The sequence below is a fragment of the Lycium barbarum genome, chromosome 7 (assembly GCF_019175385.1).
Source record: "Lycium barbarum isolate Lr01 chromosome 7, ASM1917538v2, whole genome shotgun sequence".
NCBI classification, from domain to species: Eukaryota; Viridiplantae; Streptophyta; class Magnoliopsida; order Solanales; family Solanaceae; genus Lycium; species Lycium barbarum.
The window spans coordinates 12007058-12029851 of NC_083343.1; the positions used below are offsets into that span (position 1 = coordinate 12007058).

Consider the following 22794-nt stretch of genomic DNA (forward strand, 5'->3'; position numbering starts at 1 on the left):
TCCTCAGAGGAGGGAAGAAAGAGATGGAGAATCTTCTTCTTCTCCAGACATATCAGAAAGTAGCTTGAAAAGGGTCTTCAAGTTGGTTAGGCGCACGTCACAAATTCGTACCTTGACGGAAACAAAAGCATAGTATTTAAGTCGAAAAGGGTGGAAACCCCTCCCCGTTATCCACCGGGTTTCGTACCGCGTCCCACTGGCTCTCGGGGATTTCTTAGTTATCCCAAGAAAAATAAAAGAAGGATCTTCAAGATGTTCCTAGGTACCACAAAAAGTTGCAAGAGCAAGAGGCAAAGGCCACTTGTTTCTATATCTCACACTGGATAATGGATGCACTAAGATGAGTGTGGTGTCACTTTCATTTACATCTACTTAATAATCATGATACCTCTAACAGCTCAATAAACAAAAGTATCAATGAATGGGATTATTCCAGAATATCAGCATCGGCGTGGTTTCTGAAAAAAGGTAAGCAGAGATAAATTTTCTATGAATCAAATATGTCCACATCAACAACAACAACAACATATCCAGTGTAATCCCACAAGTGGGGACCTTACCTTGGGAGGTAGAGAGGCTATTTCCGATAGACTCTCGGCTCAGAATCAAGTATGTTCTTACATGTCAAGAATAACTTGTAAAGATTCTTACTGGTTGATTTAACTTAGTGAGCTAATGTCGTCAACTTATAGAGTCTACACGATATCAGAAAGAGGAAAAGCTGCCTTGTTATCAGTGTCTTTATGACACACAAATGGAAGTATACCTACACTGCTGGTGTGCAAATTCTGATCTATTTGTTCAAAATTGATGCAAGAAGTTATGAGTGCTTGAATGCCATAGCTACACTGCTGGTGTGCAAATTCTGATCTATTTGTTCAAAATTGATGCAAGAAGTTATGAGTGCTTGAATGCCATAGCTTGTAATGATAGAACTTTACTGCTGTATGTTCTGGATTGAGTTAATTTATATAATAACATTAACCATTGTCACAGAAAACCAGCTGAACTTCTTGAAATCGGTTCTGTTTTGCAAGACAAGATTCCAGTAGTTAAGCGGTTTACTGGAGGAGGCACTGTAATTGTCGATACAAGACAATTTTCGTCACCTTCATATGCTACACGGATGGTCTCCCTAGTGTACAACCATATCCTAGGCCCATCATGTCATGGAGCAGCCAACTGTATAGCAAAGTGTTTCAAGGAGTTGGAGATTTCTCTCTTCATGAAAATGGTACTTTTTTTGCTCCAGGATATTGTTCATTGTTGACTGTCCAGCTTGCAGGAAGTGTTGTAGGTTTTCTTCTTCAAGAACCTTCAAAAAAAAAAAAAAAAAAAAAAGGGAGAAAGAACACTTCACTTTTTACTTGTCCAAAAAAAAAAAACAGACTTGGTTTTAAACTTTTTTATGGAGGAAACACTTGCCTATGCTTGCTGTATGTATTTTTGCACTATATATTTATGACACTGAGTTATTTTGATATTAGTAAAACTTATTTCAACAACAACAACAACCCAGTGAAATCCCATAATGTGGGGTCTGGGGAGGTTAGAATGTACGCAGCCTTACTCCTACCAAGGTAGGACGGCTGTTTCCGAAAGACCGTCGGCTCAATAGAAAGCGTAAAAAGAGGTCAGATAAGGCCAAGAAATTCAAAGCGATATGAAAATGAAAATAACGAAAGCGACTAAGCCATGATGAAGTAGTTTGCAAAGGGACAGTAGCTACCACAGATAAAATAAGATAATTAAAGTAGAGGAAATAACAGATAGTAGCAGAAATTGAAGCACAAGAAACTATAGCGCGATAATGCGACTCCTACTATGAAAGGATTAACGAGACTATCTACTAGCCTTCTACTCTAATCTAAGTCCTCTATACCCTCCTCTCTAAGGTCATGTCCTCGGAGTAAAACTTATTTGACTAATAAAGGAAAAAAACTAGAAGTTGCATTTAGCTGACAATGTATTTGTGCTTTAGTGGGGCTAAAAACTAAGGCTGACTGTTAGGACGATGCTATAGTAAGCACCTATTTTGTGATGGTGATTGTCCTCAGATAGAACTTTTACGCCGCACTCGTTAAGGGAGCTTCCTTTTATACAAATTTAATTATTTGTGGATTAGATAATGTTCACATACTTTCTTCCTAACTTCCTGTCAAGAAAAATCCCATTCATTGGATTGCCACTTGGATGCTTCTTTTTCTGTATTCTTATTTCTTCTTGTTAGCAATGTTCTATTCTTTTCCTCTCTGTGCTTTTGGTTCCCGTTGAATACTTAAATCCCCCCTCCCCCCTCCCTCTCTCCCTATCGTTGTCCGTCTGACTGTGTGTGTTTGCCCACATTGATATGACTTGAGGAATTCTTGTTTTATGTTTTGCTCACCAACTTTCTAAGACAACCAACTTCATATTTGCACTTTTACATGATCACAGACCTATGTTTTTTGGCAACTGCAAGTTTTGGGGAAATGCTCAATCTATCACAAAAGGCCGTTGGGTTCATCATACGTCCTTTCTGTGGGATTATGAGAGGATGAATATGGTTTATCTCAAAATTCCAAAACGAGTTCCTGACTATCGACATGTCTGCTTATACTCTTGCAAGTTCCTTGTTCTATTCGTTAAATAATCTTGTAAGCGTCTTTTTTGTTTTTGTTTTGAAGAACTTGATGGTGCAGCGGACTTTTTAACATTTTGTTTCTGGAAACACTGCGATTTAAGATGTTGGCAGAATAATCTCAGCCGTTTTTAGGATCGATACCAAATTTCATTCTTGTTGTAGGTTGCAACAGTTGGGACAGCTATGTAATTAACAGAATGATATTGTTCAGGTATTCATTAATAGAATATTTTCATGGCCATATATATTTTTTCTCTTCCCTCAATAAATGGAGTAGTAAATTTAGGCACAGAAGAGTGTGGCCTAGTGGTCAATGAAGTGGGTTGAGAACCATGAGGTCTCAGGTTCAAGTTCCAGCAGAGACAAAAACACTAGGTGATTTCTTCCCATCGTTCTAGCCTTAGTGGACAGAGTTACCTGGTACCTGTTGCTGGTGGGAGGTGGCAGGTATCCCGTGTAATTTGTCGAGGTGCGTGCAAGCTGACCCTGACACCACGGTTATGAAAAGAAAAAAAAGGTACATTTAGCCACAGAACATACATAGAGCATTTGTATTTTCATGAGATTCTTCACTATTTTTTGTTTGCACAAGTTACTTTTCCAATGCACATTAGAATTTGCTTGCTTAAGTCTCTGACAGAGAGTTTGCCTATTGGTTACTCAGGCAAGAGATCATTTGGACTTTATCTGCCGCATGAAGGATTATATATCTCTTCTAGAATTCATCAATAGAACCATATCTGCACTTGGCAGCCAGTTTTCTGTAACTTCTCTGGAGCTTGAATCATTTGACTGTCCTGATGACGCGAAATTTGTGCCCTCCTCTAGACTACTGGGAAAACAAGAACTGGAGGAAAGTTTTGGAGTCTGAATCCGGGAATGTCATACTTCAGTCACTGTAACTGCTACAGGACCTTTGCCTGAGGGCCAGTATGTCAAATTATTGGTTGGGAGCTCGCATATGCATGCTAAGTCCCCAAATTATTGGTGCCTACTAAGAGCACGTAGTCTGCCCCATAAAAGGTAGAAGTAAGGTCCGCGTACATCCTACCTTTTCCAGACTCCTACACTGGATATGTTGTTGTTGTAACTAAGAGCACATGGACTATCGTGGCAGCTCTTGAATTACAACACTGATAGTATGAGCCTGTTTGGATGGGCTTATGCCTAACTTATTTGGGGTAGTCTAACTTATTTTTTTTGGCTTATAAGCTGTTTTCAGCTTATAAGCTGCTTTAGATAAGCTAAGTCAAATGGGCCAAATTATTTTTTTGAGCTTATTTTAAGCACAAAATGACTTTAAGCTGACCAGTCAAACGCTCAAAAAAATTGAAAAAAGCTTATAAGCAACTTATAAGCCAATCCAAACGGGCTCTATATCATTAATCGACAAACAAGCAGTGGTATTAGCTAAAATAGATTGTGTACAAAATAAAAACTAGCAGCAACATCATCGTTTCTACTTTTAAACCCATTTATACCGTGGGAAAACTAAATTTGCCTCCACATTTGTAAATATAATAAATTGTTACATTCAATAGCACATAGATTGAAGCACAAACTCTTCCTTCACACCTCTGGATACAGAAATCCTATAAGTATAGCTGTTCAAGTGACTTCGTTAAGATCCAAATCCTACTTTTTGAAAAATTTGGGATTTGAAATCATAATTTGAAGTTGAAGTTGAAATTTGTATAAATTTCAGAAACAAACGCTTATTTAAAATCAAAATATCAAATCATGATTTTAAATTACATGGTCAAATGCCTACTAGATATTAGTAGCAGGTTACTCTTCTACTTTTATGAATAATCGCAACATGGATTAGTTTAACCAATTGTAGCAAGCTATTCTTTTCTATTTTCTAGGTTACCATATCAAACTTATTATGAAGATCTTATTATGATTTCCTCTTACAGTTGTTTATGGACTTAATCTCATCAGTATTGAAGCTAACTTCTGTCAACGTGGTTCAATTGCATTCCCTTCCCCTTAAAATTATATTGAGTAAATAAGGTAAAATAATTTATTTATATATAAATTGTTAAATTTCCTTAACATAGGAAAATATTTTAGTTTTAATGAAAAAGAAGAGTTTAAAAAATTGCTTTAGGTTGGGTTCTAAATTAGGTGTGATGTACATTTTAGTAACTTCTTGAGTTTCTTCTATAATTTTTTGACTCTTTCACTAAATTTAATGATAATCTACAGTGCATATAATTTAAACTTTTAAGTAAAAGTGAAATGGATATTCAAACATATGCCAGATTTTAATTTAATATATACTAGGAAAAACATTGGCATGTGATCATAGCCCCAGTGGTTCACGTGCTAAGTTTAGTTTTTTGTTTGCTTTCACAATTTGCTTTCACCACTACTCACTTCACTCATACAAGTCGTTTCATTCTCTCTCTCTCTCTCTATATATATATATATAATAACATCACTCCTCGTACCAACATCTTTGCCCGCCAAAGGATGTGGGCAGAGGATGAGATTGCTCCTCTCTTAATCAGAGGTTTCGGGTTCCAGCCCTCGATATGGAAAATCCTTCGTAGGGAGCGCTTTCCCCAGAAATGGATCATATGCGGCATGAATTCGGATATAGTCGAACTCCAATGCGGGTGGCGGACACCGGGTGGAAAAGAAAAAAAAAACATCTTTGCCTTATCTATCCCCTTTCCACACTGTAAGAAAACAAAAAGGGTCCCCCAAGATAATAATGATTGTGGAATAATTAAGAAGGATTTAGTTAGAGTATACTTTTCTCATTTCTTCATTCACTCACATTCAACTTGTATACTTATGGAGGAAAAACTTGCTAGAATGAGTCTTAAACTACATAAGGAGGCACTTCAATTGATACTCATGATTATGGAATAATTATGAAGATTTAGTTAGAATATCATAGATTGGGATTCAACTCATATATACTGATAACATTGTACAAAATGTTTACACTAGCGTTAAACCTTTTATAGTCAGTAATTTGTAATTATTTCTCAAGTTATTAATTTCACTTTTTGCAGAAGAAATATTGGTGTTTATTGTTAATTTATAAAGGTTACCAGATAGCATATAATTTTTTTTTACATGTCAGTTTATAGAAATTAAACTCCAATCAAATCCGTGTGTATGCTAGCTAGAACATTTCAGTTAGGGATTTAAGTTCTACACACTGTATGCAGTGTAAAAAGCTTTTACGTAATGTGATCACTTACAGGGTAATTACATAAATGATAATATAAAAAAATGGCATGAGGCCTGCTATCACATTACAACAACATACGCAGTGAAATCTCACAAGTGGGTTTAGGGAGAGTAGAATGTACGCAGATCTATCTTCTACCTCGTGGAGGTAAAAAAGCTATTTCCGGAAAACCCTCAGCTTGAGTGCGACCTGCTATCGCAAATTAAACCATATTGTACAAAAAAAATTACGTTGTAGCGTATATAATTTAAATCCATTTCGGCTTTTCCCATATTACGCTAGCAAAAATTTGCATATGACCATAATAGAGCCCCCTTGTTCACGTGCAAAAGTTTTAGGTTTTTGTTTGCTTTCTCCACCACTCATACAAGTCATTTTCTTCTATATACCATCATCAATTATATAACATCATCAATCTTTGTACCAAAATCTTTACCCTATCCCCTTTCCTCCCAACAACCAAAAAAAATGGAGTCCTCAAAGACCAACATAACAACTCTTCTTTTCATCTCCATACTTCTCATTTCTTCATTTTCTCCAATTCTTGGTTGTGGCCATTGCAAAAAACACAAGAAAAATCCCATTGTTCCACCTGTGAATAATCCATCACCACCAACAGGGTCTAGTACTTCTTGCCCCATTGATACTATCAAACTTGGGGCCTGTGTGGATCTTCTTGGTGGGCTTGTTCATATTGGGCTTGGTAACCCTGTTGTTAATAAGTGTTGTCCAATTCTTCAAGGGCTTGTGGAACTTGAAGCTGCAGTTTGTCTTTGCACAACTCTTAAGCTTAAGCTTTTGAATCTTAACCTTTATGTACCTTTGGCACTTCAGTTGCTTCTTACTTGTGGCAAAACTCCACCTCCTGGCTACACTTGCTCTTTGTAGACTTTGAGTTAAGTATGTAATCTTTTACCTTTTTTGATGCAGAAATAGCTTTTACTAGCCACTTCTCGATCCTTGTTATTGAAAAATAGTTACTGTCATGAAGTTTCAAATTCTACATGTGATAAAGGACTTTATTATAATATCCTGAAGTTGTACATGTGAAATTTGAAAATTCATGACACTGGCTATTTTTCAATTATAGAGTCTGGAAAGTGATTATTTATGGAATTTATTCCTTTTAACCTATGTATATCTCTAGCTTGCATTACAAATTTGTTTTGGACTATTTAACTGATTATTGCTTTCGGAAAGTCAAAGAAACATTAAAGTTTAAACTAGTAATGTTAAAAGTAATTCACGCCAAACATATGTTGTCGAAAGGACCTCAAATGAATCCCTTTCGTCGGAAAAATGTAAAATGCGAATAAGGTAAAATAATTTTTTTTATAAGAGACTTCATCTGTTTTAATTTGCGTTGTAATTTGATTGTGCACGAGTTGAAGCTAAAAGACAAACTTTAGGAACTTGTGAAAGCACATCATTAAGGAAAATGTATAAATTTGAAGTTAAATTATTTTCAAATATACTAAGATATCATTCTTTTTTAATCGAATTAATAAAAAAATTGTGCCACATAAAATTTACACAAGAAATCTTTTAGTTATTGAATCCGGTTAACAAACGAAAAACTTAAGTGTGTATAAGTGACAAAGGTAGCTCATTAGATTGCAGGTTTGAATTCCGAGGTGATATTGTTGTATCTTTTTGCTTTTTAAATTAAATATGCTTGTCATAATTCTTGGCCCCGCCACTTAATAATGCTTAGGATAATATAGTTTTCTCTAGGAGATTAGGGCAATGATTTTGATTATTTCCACTTTCGGTCAAAAGATAGTTAGAACAATACATCCTGGTCACGTGCCTTAAGTATATTTATATACTGTATTTTCTAATCATGTGAAACTTCTTGTTTTATGTGCTGTTGAATAGTAAACTTCAAATTTTAATAGAAATTTTATGACATTAACCTTTGCTAAAACTCATTTGAGACATAAATTATTCTTAAATTGCAGGTTGCAGGTTATAAGATTTTGGAGGATTGTGTGGACTAATTCGACATGAGAGGATGTCTGAATGTATGATTTGTTTTCATTTCCCAACAACCTTAGCTCCAATTACTTTTATCTTGTGGATTGGTACTAGTGTTATTTTTTTGTCTTATGTAGAACAGTAATTAGTTTATGAAAATTAGTGTATCGTTTTCAATTTAATTTTTGCAAAAAAGTGAAGAGCCCACTCTGAAAAAGTGTATTGTTAATTTTCTTCCTCTATAAATTGTTTCTTTATTTTTTCAAAATCTATTTTTTTACACATGGACATATAGAAAAAAGCTTTTAAGGGGTGCTTAAAAGGTTAATAGTTAAAAAATCGACCTACGTTTGACTTTGGTACATAGATTAGTAAGGGACGATTTTGCGCAGATAGTCTTTCATTACAATTAGTTAAATTTTGACCTCCTCGATTAAAAGTGTCTTACAAAAAAATATTGCTGCCATCATTATATAGCAAAATCCCGACAAGCAGAGGCGGATCCAGAATTTGAGAGAAGTGGGGCCATTACTAGTCTCTGGCTATAAAAATGTCGCCAAGAACATTTTGTGCGGATGCTGGAGGGAAAATCGAACCCAGGTCTGCACACTAAAGGATCATTTGTGCACCCTGTATAAACCAGTGCAACTACTCGACCTTTGTGAATGAGGGTGCCAATCAAAATATATACATATATTTTTTCCGAGGTTACTGGAGGCACGTGACCCGTCTACTCTAGGGGCAGGTCCGCCATTACCGACAAGTGACCAGGATTTTAAATTAATGGACAAAACTTGTGGTTGCTAAAATTTGTGGCCAAATTCTAACGAATTGCAAGGATTTATGGTCAAATCCTTCTTTGCTTAAAAAAAAAAAGTGGTTGCCAATATTTGGCCACAAATCTTGAAAATTTCTAATTGATAGGTAGAACTTGTCTTGTTACATTTGGCCTGTGAAAATTCACCAACATGTTTTTACTTCAAAATTGGTCCAATGACTCTAAATTTAATAGGGGTTCTTACCCATAAGTACTGTCCAAACAAACAGTTTACAATGAGCATAGCCCAATAAATGTTTACATCTAAAATAGCCAATATATGTTTACATTGAATTTTGTGAAGCCAAATCTATTTTGATGTTTTTTTTTTTTTTTGCTTTCTTTCCTGAGCTACCATAGAACCCTCTTCATTTTTCTATTTTTTGTTTTTAGAATCTGTATAACATGATGTATATACGCTTTTATACACTATTATATGTTACATCCTATACACTATCCATGATGTATAAATAATGTATATGCTTTGTATAACAACGTATAAACAATGCATTCTCTTGGGGCCTCAAAAATTCGAATGACCGCCAGAAAATCCACTGTAGAAGTAACCAAATCCATCGGCGAGAAATATTTTCTACCTCCCTCCAACTCCACACTTCCGGCAACAAGAAATGAACATTGACATAAGTGAAATTCCATCACCAAGAGCATGATGAAGTCTCAAAATAGCACATCTATGGCTAACAAAAGGTGAAATTCACACTAGGTTTCGTTAAACAAAGCGGCGCTCGAAACAAAGAGATCTGCTAAGTAATCGTTAACGGCATCTTCATCGGAAATTAAAGGATCGTCAGTCAGAGGAAACTTCAACAATTAAAGATGGGAATTTTTTATTTATTTACTTTATGTCTGTCACAGCCCAAGCCGATAAGCCGTGACGAGTGATCGACCACTACTGATCAAGCACCCCTAAACTCGTTCTTACTCTATACAAGGTAACCTGATGACCCATTTCAACTGATATTCGATTGATACCATATACTATAACATTTATACGATAAACTTTACCTCGGAATCTCATAAGTCATGCATATGGTATATATATATATATATATATATATATATATATATATATAAGCATATGAACAAAGGATGACAACACAGACCGCCTTGGTCACTACATATACTGTACACAGAAATAAGAGGCAACCCAAGCCGCACGACATCCCCACTATATACAAATGTCTACAGACCTCTATAGAGTATAACTGTAGAAAGGACAGGACAAGGCCCTGTCATACCTATATATCTACATATAAAAAATAACATACCAAAAAGGCTACAGCTCCAAACCAAATGGAGCTCACTGACTGCGGCTGAGGAGAGGTCTTATTGGTCTGGCTCACTCAGCTGACTACCTGAACCTTTCGGTTTCCTTAGCGATTCAACGTTTACCCTTCCAAGCTCGTAAATCACACTCCCGCTAGAAACCGCGAAATCTTTACTATCCACCTCAGATTTAAGCCAAAATCCCTCGCAATACGATATTATAATCGCAACTATAATTGCAATACGATATTATAATCATGCTCTGATACCACTTTTGTCACAGTCCAAGCCGATGAGCCGTGACGAGTACCCGACCACTACTGATCAAGCACCCCTAAACTCGTTCTTACTCTATACAAGGTAACCTGGTGGCCCATTTCAACTGATATTCGATCGATACCATCTGCTATAACATTTATACGATAAATTACTGCTTGTAATCACCTACTGCCAGAACTGCAGGCTTTGCTACAAGGCCCGGCACTTGCTGATCAACACCAACTTGTCCCAATAGAAATAGAAACGGACTCTGTTGAAGTCTTACAGCTTTTGCAACATTCATGTTCTAACTATCAATCGCTTGTCCATGAATGCAGGTGCCTGTTGAGGAGGTTGCAAAATCCAGTGGTACGGCACAGCTTCCGCGAAGGGAATAAATGTGCTCATGTTTTGGCTAAAATGGGTTCCCGGCTGCCAATATGTAATCAATTAATTGTGGTGTCATCTCCTCCGACTCCGCTCAGCTGGTACTACAAGCAGATCAAGCCGGAGAGTCCTCTACTAAAGTAGTCTCGTTGTCTACTTGTAATAATTTGGCTAGTCTAGGGAACTTACATGTAATCGCTATGACTAATAGTGACTCAGTGTCTACTACTACAAATGTAATATTCTAGTACTAATAAAATATCTGTTCTACCAAAAAAAAAAAAAAAAGAAGCAGCATCAACGAATCAACATTAAATAATCTTAAATTGGGCAATACGTGTTACTTTTCAAATGTGGGACGAGCGGACCTAACTAAAAGGCTGCTGGCTTTTTCATAATTATTATATGCAAAATGTGCAATTAACTCATCAACACAGAGTGCACGCTCTTCAAGAAAATCGACTTTACAAAATGACATTTATAACCCCGTGAGGACGACAAAAGCATCCTCATAGCCTCGTATATTATTAAGTAGTGGGGTCGTTTGGTACATGGTATAAGTTGAAATATTTCAACACTATTTTTTTTATATCATATTTGATAGAAATTATAAATTTATCCCACGATAAATTTATACCTTATACCAAACAAAGTATAAAATGCATCTCATAATATAAGCTGGGATATACTTTCTTATACCACTTATCTTGGGACTATTTTATTCCATCTCCTAGATAGTATAAAATAGTCCCAAGATATGAGATAAATTAGTCCCGAAATTATAATTCCGGAATAATTTTAGCTATGCACCAAACGACCACTAAAGTAATACATCCAACAATCCAACCTCCTTCCTGGTTCGTGCAGAGTGAAATTATTGACCGACCAACCGGATCCTCAAAATCTACTCACAGACCATAGTCAACAGCAATATAGTCATGTTCAAATAATATTATTTCCCATATGTACATCGTACCACATTATTTCTTGAATTTTCAATTCCACTTCCATGAAAACGACCCCCACTCTCCACCATTAAATCTCACACCATTAAAAGCATACAATTTCACCATTATTTTGTAACCCATTCTCCTAAAAAATAAATTCTTGAAAAGAAAAAAAAATCACTATTCTCTTTTTCTTAGTTCTACATAGATCCTCCAAAATTAATGGCTAAAGATGGAAGCAATTCCCTTTTTTCTCCTTACAAGATGGGAAAGTTTAATCTTTCTCACAGGTCAGTTTTTTTTTTTTCTTTTTCTTTTCCATAGCTAAATTTTTGTAACATTTTTGTGAGCTTTTCTTAACAAGAATCAAAAAGGGTATCTATATATATATATATTTGAATCATATGATAATATAAATCTCAAAACAATAAGAGAATATAAGCTTTGTACTCTTTTTTTTTTTTTTTTTTGGAGCTTTTCTTAACAAGAATCGAAAAGGGTATTTTTATATTTGAATCATATGAAAAATATCAAAAGAATTAAGAGTGCTAACATGGGCAAGTTCCATTATGAGAGCTTAAAAATTAACAGATTTTGCTAAGCTTTTTGGAGCCAGAATCGAAAAGGGTGTATTATACGTATTTAGATCATGTAACAAATTTCAAAATCTAAAAGGGTATTTCTGTATATGGGAATTGAAAATTATAACATTTCTTTTGGATCAAGAATCTCAATTGTGAATATGGGTACTGAAAATTATAACATTTTTTTTCTAAACTTTTTTTTTTTTGATCAAGAATCGAAAAGGATATTTGTGTATGGATCATCTAACAAAATTACAGCTCAAAATGGGTAAATTACATACCTAGAAGATTGAATCATATAAAAATCTGATTAGAAAAATCTGGAAGTTGAATTCTTAGTGACGATTTTACCCTTGAGATGGGATCGTATTTACGAGGGGCGGAGCTAGAAGCTCGGATACGAGTTCGGCAACATAGTAATTTTTGTTCAAATTGTGTATTTGTGTCTCGAAATTCATTAAATAACTTCTCTAGTTTGGGATACAAAAACATAATTTACCATTTCATACCTATTTTACTCTTATTACTCCCTCCGTCTCGATTTATGCGATATAGTTTGACTTGACTTGAAGTTTAAGAAAGAAATGAAGACTTTTGAAATCTGTGATCTAAAACAAGTCATAGATATTTGTGTGGTGGTAATCGTTTCATTAAGGATAAAAGAGGAAAACAAGTCATAGATATTTGTGTGGTGGTAATCGTTTCATTAAGGATAAAAGAGAAAGTTTCAAATTAAATTAGTTTTACATATAGAAACGTAACATTTCTGAGATGTATCACATAAATGAGGGATTATTACTTATTGGGTTGGAAACTCTAAGGAGTTGTTAGTGGTTGAACAATTTTTAAAGTATATTTAATTGATTTCATTTAGTAATAATTAGGAGATGGTATAATAAAATTGTCATTAGGACTCCTTAGGGGTGTGCCAAGTCGGACAAGTAAAGGGAGAGAGTAATACTTGACGTTGTTCTGAAATACAAAACTCATAAAGTTAAAATTCTAAATCCATCTGACCTTTTGACACGTGGCAGGGTTGTATTGGCTCCGATGACAAGGTGTAGAGCACTGAACAGTATTCCACAAGTGGCACTGGCTGAGTATTACGGGCAGAGAGCAACAGATGGTGGATTTCTCATAACTGAAGGCACTATGATTTCTCCTAGTTCTGCTGGGTATGTTTCGTATATTTGTTTAAATTTTAGGGGCTTTTTTGGTAAACAAAATATTCAATTATTGTTGCTCGTGGCCCCTCATTGCACTGTTGGGAATGTCCTGTTAGCACGAGTATATTTGTCACTTACTATTTTCTTTTTCTTCTTTGACAACTAACTTTATTAGTGGAATTTTGTGGGTCCGGTAGTGTCCACTAGTGATTCTTTTAATCCCTAGGTTCACTTTAATTGTCCACTATTTCATAAATAGATTTTCACTTTTACTTGTTCACTTTCGTCTATCAAGAGAAAAATAATTTATTTTTCTGTTTTGTTCTTAGCATTAATTACTCATTTCAAATTGTTTTTCAAATCCAAAGCAATTATACATCAATTAATATGAGTATCATGATAAAATATACACCTCATTTTTATTTTTTTTAAAAGTGTGTAAAGTCCATAGTGGACAAGTAAAAGTGAACGGAGGAAGTAGTTCTTTTCCCTACTCTTTGTCACAAAGAGGTAAATATTCTTGAAGTTTATGATGTAATACACGTTATAGATATTTGTATGACTTTTTCAGAAAAAGAAGATGAAGATACTTGTATGACTATAAATCATGTCATAAGGATAAAATGAGAAGTTGAGAGTTAATTTAGTTTTAATCAAGAATGTACGCATTCTTTTTAGAATAAAAATGGAAGTAGGATGGGTAAAGTGGCACAGAGGAAGTAATTTTGAGATTGCATAAAAAGCCATACTCTTCAGGATTACATTTTTTAGTTTAAAATATTTTAAGAATTTATAGTAGAAGAAGAGAATGTTGCTTTTCAAATATATAGTAATGATAAAAGGGAGTATTTGAGGGTTAAATTTACTTTTGCAACTTCAAAGAGTACCAAAAAGAATCATTCATTGGTTATTTGAAGCATTTAATGTTTGTAACAAAGTTATGGGCCTTTACATACATTATCATTTTGTTTCCATTGAATGCTTATGAATATTTTATTAGTGAGATCAACACATAGTTTAGAGGGTAAAAACTTATCCTTTAACACTTAACCAGCTAAGTTATATATATTTTCACTTTGATTAGTTGACTTTTAAGGTTAATAATTTAGTTAGGTGTGTACACCTAATGCGGATACGTATTTACGTCTAAAGGGTCATTATCAAATTTGTTTCTTCAGAAATTTTTTCCTGATATATCATGTGGTTGGGTTTCAGGTTTCCACATGTGCCGGGGATTTTCACACAGGAGCAAGTAGAAGCATGGAAGAAAATAGTTGATGTAGTGCATGCAAAGGGTTCTGTCATATTTTGTCAGCTGTGGCATGTTGGTCGTGCATCTCATGAAGGTGATACACTTTGACCCTATGAGAGAAATTGTCTTGTCGGCATCACTTATATTATGTCAAAGTTGTTACATTTACATTAAATTAGGATCGTGAATATTTTCTAGATGTATTGCAACTAATTTGGTACTTGTACCGGTGGGAGGTAGAAAGTAATTGTTGAATACTCGAGGTATGAGCAAGCTAGTTCAAGACACCACCATAATAATAGATTGTGTCGATGTATTTGTGTGAAGTAAAAAGTATTCTGCGAAATAGTCAAGGCGTGCGCAAGTTTGTCCATACATCACCGTAATAAATATGATATTGTCTAGATGCATTGGTAGGTAGAAGGTACTCGATAAAATATTTGAGGTGTGCTCAAGTTAGTTCAGATACCACAATTATAAAGAAAAATACCGTCTAGATGCGTTGGTGGTCGGTGAAGGTATTCGATAAAATAGTTGAGGTGTGCGCAAGCTAGTTCAGGCACCACAGAAAAATATTGTCTAGATACGACAGTGGGAGGTAAGAAGGTACTCAGTGAGCGGTGGTGGGAGGTAAAAGGTACTCAGTGAAATAGTCGAGGTACACAAGCTAATCCAGACACCACCGTTATAAAGAAAATAATTGTCTAGAATTCTAGATGCATTATGGGAGGTCGAAGGTACTCGGTGAAATAGTCGAGATGTGCGCAAGCTAGTCCAGACCCAACCTTATAAAGAAAAAAATTGTCTAGATGCATTGGTGGGAGATAGAAGATATTCAGCGAAATAGTCGAGTTAATCCAAAAACCACGGTTATAAAGAAAAATATTATCTAGATGCATTGGTGGGAGATAGAAGGTACATGGTGAAATAAACAAGTTGTGGATATCACCGTTATAAAGATTGGTGGGAAGTAAAAAGGTACTCTGTGAAATAGTCGAGATGTGCGCAACTTAGTTCAGAGACTACCATTATAAAGAAAAATATTATCTCAGATGCATGGTTTATTCTCTTAGAGGTAGTGCATGAAAAACCTGTTGACTGGAGCACATGTTTCTTCCCTCATTTCATTTTGCTTTGCTATCAACAAGTTCTGTTTTCTCTATTAATACTGCATGTCCATTCCTCTCTTTATCTCCATTTCTCTTAACAGTTCAAACATAGAAGTTAATAGTTTCAGATGAGTTATATAACAAAGGTCATATTTCAACTCATTAGTGTATCAACCTGGTGGAGCTGCACCAATATCATCCACTGAGAAGCCAATATCAAAGCGGTGGAGAATACTAATGCCAGATGGAACTTATGGGATTTATCCAAAACCAAGAGCTCTTGGAACCTATGAGATCTCACAAGTGGTTGAAGATTATCGCAAGGCAGCCTTGAATGCTATTGAAGCAGGTTAGTTCTGGATATCTCACTTTGATCCTATTCTCTGTTAAGTCATAAGTGATTCAAGATATATTCCTTACTATGGTCGTAATGTTTCATACTGCTTCAGTTTCAATCTGTTTGTCTTAATTTGACTGGGTGCGTCGTTTAAGAAAGTAAAGAAGACTTCTGAATCTTGTGGTCTTAAACTAAAGATATGTATAATGTACCAAAATACCCTTTAATCTTGTGGTCTTAAACATGCCATGTGAGATGTTGAAACTAAAGAGTTGCCAAATTAGAAAGAGGCATTCTTTTTTAAACGGACTAAAAAAGAAAGTAAGACAAATAAATTGAAACAGAGGGAGTACCAATATAGCTTGTTTTTTCTTTTGAAGCAAGAACAGGGCAAGATAATAAAGCTTTCTGCCCAAAAACCAAAACAAGAACTGATTGATTCATCCATCCTGTAAAGTAAAAGATTCAAACAATTAAAATCAGAGATGGTTCTTAGATTGGACCACCAAACTCCTGCTAGTGACATTGTTATCCAAACATGACTTAGTGATTAATCCATGAAATGATTTGTTTGCTAAGCTGGTCAATGCATAGCATGGTGGGGAACATATGGACTTTGGGTTTAATCAAGTCTGATGTAATGAGCAAAAACAATTTTTTGAAAGGTAACTGTTATATATTGAACATTGAAAAAAAGTCATCAGCACACTTTTGCGGAAAAATAGATTTTGACTCTGGCATCAGCACAGAATACAGTTTCATCCTGGTAGATATCATCTATTGCTACATTTTTGTTGTTGTCTATCTTGTTGCATTTTATCTAACCACCTGATAATCCAAATATTTACAGGTTTCGATGGTATTGAAATCCATGGAGCTCATGGTTACTTGATTGACCAATTCTTGAAAGATGGGATAAATGACCGCACAGATGAGTATGGTGGATCACTAACGAACCGGTGCAAATTCATTACACAGGTGGTTCAAGCAGTCGTCACAGCAATAGGTGCTGATCGTGTAGGCGTGAGGGTTTCACCAGCAATAGATCATCTCGACGCCATGGACTCTAATCCACTCACTTTAGGCTTAGCAGTTGTCGAAAGGCTAAACAAAATCCAGCTCCAATTTGATTCCAAACTTGCCTATCTTCATGTGACACAGCCACGATATGTTGCCTATGGGCAAGCCGAAGCGGGCAGACCTGGCAGTGAAGAGGAGGAGGCACATTTAATGAGGACTTTGAGAAACGCATATCAGGGGACGTTCATTTGCAGTGGCGGATACACTAGGGAGCTTGGAATTGAGGCTGTGGCACAGGGTGATGCTGATCTCGTGTCATATGGTCGTCTTTTCATCTCTAATCCCGATTTGGTAACGAGATTGAAGCTTAATGCACCTCTAAATAAGTATAATAGGAAGACATTCTATACTCAAGATCCGATTGTGGGATACACAGATTACCCTTTCCTTCAAGGAAATGGAAGCAATGTACCGTTGTCGCGTCTGTGAGAAAAACAGTTGGATTTTTTATGAACTGTGAAGCCTGATTTTGTTGGGCAATTTTAGTAATGAAAGTTGTCTCCGTGTGACCTATAGGTATGGGTTCGAGTTGTAGAATCGGCCACTAATGCTTGCATTAGGATAGGCTGTCTATGTCACACCCCTAGGGGTGCGGCCCTTTCCCGGATCCTGCTAACACGGGATGCTTTGTGCTCCATTTTTAACTTATTAGTAAAGAAGGTATTGTTAGTTGTATATGCATCTATTTGAGGTTGTGAAGAAGCATATTTTAAGGAGAAATTTGTACAATTAAAACAAATGGTGTGATCAGCTAGATATGCTCTAAAGTTAGTATTCTTATAAGCATAGGAGTACTATATTCTGTTTTAGCCTGCAAAGAAATACTCCATGTATTTTGCGGCATGAAAGAATAAGACTTTTTCTTTCTTATTTTTTACTTTTCTTCATTACATCTTTTAATTCATTTGCTTATACATCGCTCCATATTTTTATCTTAATAAATTTATTAACCTTTGGCAAATTATCTTGCATTAAAGGAGGACAACCGACTTTGAAACTTGTACACTAATTTTAGTCAAGTAACAAGTCAATAGTATCAACATCAATTATACTTTTTACGAATATAATATCTCAAACGTCTAAATACAAAATAAAATAAAACAGGAGTGATAAAAAAACTAATAGCAATATCAGCTTCAGGGACAATAATACAAAGAAGTTGCCACAACAATAAGGTTTTTTACTTCTGTAAACCGTCAATATTTAGAAATTTAAAACCATCAATGTAGTTTAACTGATTATAGCTGGTTATTTGTTCGATTTTCCAATTTAAGATCAGACTTATTATGAACAATTACATGTTACAAAATCAATTTAATTTGATGATATATTAAGACTGTCAATGTATAGAAGTTAAACTCATACTCATGTCACAAATTCAGCAAATAAAGGATCCACGTAAAATTGTATTGCAACTGAGGGAACTGATGCGGAATTAAAAACATGCAAGACTACACCTTGAATTTGAATATGTGAATTAAAGCAAATTTTGAACTACCGTTGGCATTACGCGAATCGTCTCAAGAATTCGAAAAGCTTATATATATGCCAAAAAACTCTTTTTTTGCCTTATTTGCACATCGTAGTTTTTTGAGAAAGAGATTCAGTTGAATCCTCTTGCATCAACCTAGTCCTGCCCTCGACTTGTCGAAATTAGCATATATAATGATGGAAGAACTAGGCAAATTTTCTCTTCATGATCAAGCTAATTAAGGGCTGAGCTAGAGTGCAGGTTACCGGTTCGGTAAACCAGTAACTTTAGTTTAAATTATATTTTTGTCTTAAGAAACTTTTGGAATATGTATAAAATATTAATTTAAAACTCAGAAATTTAGAAGAATTAGAGTTTTGTGTTAAAATCTACGTTCCTTCTATCTTATAATTTACATTAGTGGTAGAATGTTTATTTTCCTTTTACTCTAGGAATATTCTAGAATATTTATTTTCATTCTAAGTCTATGATTTACATTAATTACATATTATTTAGTTACCTTTTAGTTTAGTATCTATTTGATTTTATTTTTTTCCTTTTAGTTATGTATAATTAGTGATGTAGTATTTTATTTTCAATGTAAGAAACAATGCAAGAATCAATACAAAGAGTTTTCATTCTTTTTTCTCTCTCGTTTCTTCAATTCCACAACATTCTGAACCAATAAGCTTCAAATTCTTATTCCGCCTGTGAAACTAACGATGAGTAAATAATACTTTATATTTATACTAACACAATTTGAATTTGGTCCGTAATACGTACCTATGCTAGAACAACTTGTTGAACAACAAAACTTCCAACCTAAAAAGAACTAAAAACAAAATCCCTGCCCAAAATAACAGCAAATTAAACTCAAGACTAAAATTGAAATCTTCTTCTCAGTTCAAAAAAAAAATCTTCTTCTCAGTTAAAAAAAAAAATCTTCTTCATCAGATTCTTCCTTGTCAATTTTCTTTTCCTCCTTTTTCTCTTCAACAACAACTTGTGCAGCAACACCAACATTATTTTCAGCAACAATATTATTAAGTAGGATGTATAAGAATAGAATGTTTGGACTGTTTGGTTTGTTGGGATTAGTTTTGCTAACATTTTTTTTATGGACTGTTTGGTTTGTTATACACCCTCCATTCCAAAATAAATGATGTGGCACACCCGTAAGAAAGTTAATTAAAGACACTAATCAAAGGGTAATTTGTCAATATCACTCTTTTGTTTCTTACCAAACTTTTCTTAAAATTAGAGATAATCAATGTTGAGATTTGATTATAGTTGAAAAAACTCATTAAAGAGGAGTAATTTTGGAAAAAATTAATTAATACATTTTTGAACTTTAAAAAATTCATTCATTTTGGATCATAAAAAAAAGTGCCAAAAATTCATTTATATTAAATTGGAGAAAGTATTAAATAACATGTATATTCATAATTTCTAAATAGTACCGAATAGAATGCATTAGAGATAAAAACCTTAGCAAGCAATTTCCAAATCAGAAAATATCGAGTCTTGCTTAGCAATACCTAAAGATGACACAAAAGGACAAGTCATATCAATTATTAAAGCTTCGATCCAAATATACAAAAATCCAATGCAAATACAAAAATGGCAAAATCTTATCAATCAAATTAATAGCAATGGATAGCTTAACTCTGCTCACCATATTTTGATTTATCCTCCTCTATGATAACACCATAAATTAAATTGAATTTCAGGGAAGAAGGTGTTAAATAATAGTGCAGTTCAGATGGCCCTTGATCAGGTGAGTTCAAGGTGTTACTTACAGTTTTATCGTTGTTATTTTGACTTTAAAGATTTCACTTGTGTATGATTGACATTAAGGGTGTGTTTGGTATGACGAAAAATGTTTTCCACAGAGTAAGAGGAGGTGGTAGTGGGGGTAGGAATTTTGTTTTCCATGTTTTATAATTTTTTTATAAAATTGAAATAAAATATATGAAAAAGAAAATTTGAGTGTGGGGGTGGGTGGCTTGGGGTGGGGTGGGGTGTGGTTTGGGTTGGTAGGTGTTGGGTGGTGGGGTGAGGTGGGGGTAGGGCGTACGGGGGTGGGTTGGGGAATGCGTTGGTGTGTTTTTATTAATCCAGAAAATGTTTTTCCTCAAATTTTTACGGAAACATTTTCTCACATTTTGAGGAAAATATTTTCCAGGATTTAAGTGTAACCAAATAAGAGAAAATAGGAAAACATTTTCTGGAAAATATTTTCAGTCATATCAAACCCACCTTAAAGATTATAACATTTTTCATTAGTTCCTAGTAAGATGTTTCGTGATTGAAAAGAAGAGAGTTATGCGTAATTACTTTAATGAGTGAGAAACTACTTGAACTAACATTCATCAAAACTCCTCAGAATTTTTGAGAAATCATCGTCTTAGATAGGTCCGACAAAATGGTTAAAAAAACCAGTAACCGTCCAAACCGACCCATAGACATTGGTTGGATCACTGACTTTTTAAAAATGGATCAAATATGGATATTATCCGCTAAAAAAATTGAATATCCAAATGGATAATATGGATCAATACCCATTTAGTCTGCTTGTTGTTTTTCACGAGTTCTTACTTTCTGAGAAACTAAGCTTATTTTGGCTTTTAGCTTATATTTTCACCTGACTATTCTTGAAACCATGGATAATATGAATATCTATATTATAACCTATGTTTTATCCGAGTTAAACATGGTCTGGTCGGATGTTTTATCCATTTTTGTTTAGCCCGTTTTCGACCCCACCCGCCCGTTTGTCACTCCTAGTCTTAGATGTCATCATCCTAGTTTTGAAAGCACCTAGTTTAAGTATTCTTAAGATGTCTAGTTTGACTAACTATTCGCTTTCTTTTTATCTCGAATGGGATAGTGCCTTGAGCTTTTATCTCTGCACAAGGGATCAGATGATTTTTATAATCTCACTATCTAATTTACAATTTTCTACTTCTTAAAAGAACTGTTGCATATGAGTTTCTGAAGAAAGTTGAACAATTGCTCAAGGAAGTATTTGTACTTTAAATTCTTTTTACCCTCAACGAAGTTATTAAATGATAGTACTACTTGTAAAAACACAATGACCAGATCAACGCTAAAACTTTACTTTGAAATTCCACAAGTATTCTTTATTTGGAACAACAATTTGTTGTAATTGTTGGGCGACCTTCTCAACCAATTCAAGGTTAGTTGTACAAGTTGTGCTTGAAAACATGTTTTGAACTCTAGTTGCTGTAGCTTTCTTTTAAAATATTTATAGCTCGAAAGGTTTAAACTTTTCAACTAGCGAACTACTTACACACTTTCCTTGAACTATCTAGGCCAGGGGAATTCACTTCCAAGAGGAAATAATTATGGAGATCCTCAACAGGTTATCCGTGCGGTCTCTTCAGCGATTCAAATGTGTTTCACCATTTTGGAAGGCATTAATCTCTGATCATTTCTTTAAGATGAAGCATCTCAATCGTGCCAAGAATGATCTAAATTCCCCAAAACTTCTTGCTGCCCAACACCCCGCGAAATCGAATTTTGCGGTTAAATTCTCTTGTTTCTCTTTATCGTCAGTTCAAGGGGTTGAGGATGAACAAACACTTGATTGCCCTTCAAACTGCAAACCAGCTTGCACGATATGTTGTTGTTGTGATGGATTGGTTCTTCTCTCAACGTGTGATAGACTTGATAGGCACCTTCTGCTCTGGAACCCTCCACAAGAGAATCAATAGTACTTCCCTATCCAGGATATTACCTGGGCGATTGGGTATATGGATTGGGATACGACGCAACTAGTGATGACTATAAGATCCTAGCGGTTGACCTGAATAGAGATTATTCTGAGAAAGTATCCGCTGAAATTCTTGCGCTAAAAAGTGGTTCCTGGAGAAAAATTGGTGATTATCCTACTGGCATTGGCTGTGCGTCTGGTTATTTAAATTGTGGTATGGATTCTTTGGCATTTATACATGGAGCATTTCATTGGCTTGGTAAGTCAGCATATTGTACTATCGTTTCATTTAATATTTCAAATGAGGTGTACGGAGAAATACCATTGCTAGAGCGGATGTGCAATATATCCGACTTAAGGCTCGACCATGGTGTTTCAGTGTTGAGAGGAATGCTTTGCTATTATTCTACGTCTCATAAATTAGATCAGCTTGGCACTTTCAAGTTGTGGGTAATGAAAGACTATGGTGTCAAGGAATCTTGGACTCAATTGCTTACAATACAAGATACCAATTATATTCGTTCAGTCAAACCGAAATATATGTTTGCGGAT

The 22794-nt window shown here is 34.9% G+C and overlaps 4 protein-coding genes across 4 annotated transcripts; all 4 read left to right on the forward strand.

Annotated features, from left to right (window-relative positions):
• Nucleotides 1–421: 421 nt before the first annotated feature.
• Nucleotides 422–3494, forward strand: LOC132601281 (uncharacterized). Its single transcript, XM_060314380.1, has 4 exons — nucleotides 422–468; nucleotides 844–945; nucleotides 997–1234; nucleotides 3288–3494. The coding sequence occupies exons 1-4, from the start codon at nucleotides 422–424 to the stop codon at nucleotides 3492–3494; spliced, it is 594 nt and encodes a 197-aa protein (XP_060170363.1).
• A 2808-nt stretch (nucleotides 3495–6302) lies between these two features.
• Nucleotides 6303–6722, forward strand: LOC132601282 (36.4 kDa proline-rich protein-like). The gene has a single exon (XM_060314381.1). The coding sequence runs from the start codon at nucleotides 6303–6305 to the stop codon at nucleotides 6720–6722; it is 420 nt and encodes a 139-aa protein (XP_060170364.1).
• Nucleotides 6723–11538: 4816 nt separating this feature from the next.
• Nucleotides 11539–17905, forward strand: LOC132603132 (12-oxophytodienoate reductase 3). The gene is made up of 5 exons (XM_060316043.1): nucleotides 11539–11797; nucleotides 13126–13266; nucleotides 14473–14603; nucleotides 15785–15967; nucleotides 16806–17905. Exons 1-5 carry the CDS (start codon nucleotides 11730–11732, stop codon nucleotides 17462–17464), a joined length of 1182 nt encoding a protein of 393 aa, XP_060172026.1. The 5' UTR covers nucleotides 11539–11729; the 3' UTR covers nucleotides 17465–17905.
• A 2104-nt stretch (nucleotides 17906–20009) lies between these two features.
• On the forward strand, nucleotides 20010–22306 carry LOC132603133 (F-box/kelch-repeat protein At3g23880). The gene is made up of 2 exons (XM_060316044.1): nucleotides 20010–20283; nucleotides 21842–22306. Exons 1-2 carry the CDS (start codon nucleotides 20269–20271, stop codon nucleotides 22241–22243), a joined length of 417 nt encoding a protein of 138 aa, XP_060172027.1. The 5' UTR covers nucleotides 20010–20268; the 3' UTR covers nucleotides 22244–22306.
• Nucleotides 22307–22794: the final 488 nt, after the last annotated feature.

Coding starts and splice junctions, on each gene's coding strand:
- LOC132601281 (XM_060314380.1), top strand. CDS start 422: ATGGGATTATTCCAGAATATCAGCATCGGCGTGGTTTCTGAAAAAAG. Junction 946..996: donor AATGATAGAACTTTACTGCT/GTATGTTCTGGA, acceptor CCATTGTCACAG/AAAACCAGCTGAACTTCTTG. Junction 1,235..3,287: donor TTTCTCTCTTCATGAAAATG/GTACTTTTTTTG, acceptor TTGGTTACTCAG/GCAAGAGATCATTTGGACTT.
- LOC132601282 (XM_060314381.1), top strand. CDS start 6,303: ATGGAGTCCTCAAAGACCAACATAACAACTCTTCTTTTCATCTCCATA.
- LOC132603132 (XM_060316043.1), top strand. CDS start 11,730: ATGGCTAAAGATGGAAGCAATTCCCTTTTTTCTCCTTACAAGATGGGA. Junction 13,267..14,472: donor ATTTCTCCTAGTTCTGCTGG/GTATGTTTCGTA, acceptor GTTGGGTTTCAG/GTTTCCACATGTGCCGGGGA. Junction 14,604..15,784: donor TGGTCGTGCATCTCATGAAG/GTGATACACTTT, acceptor TCAACTCATTAG/TGTATCAACCTGGTGGAGCT.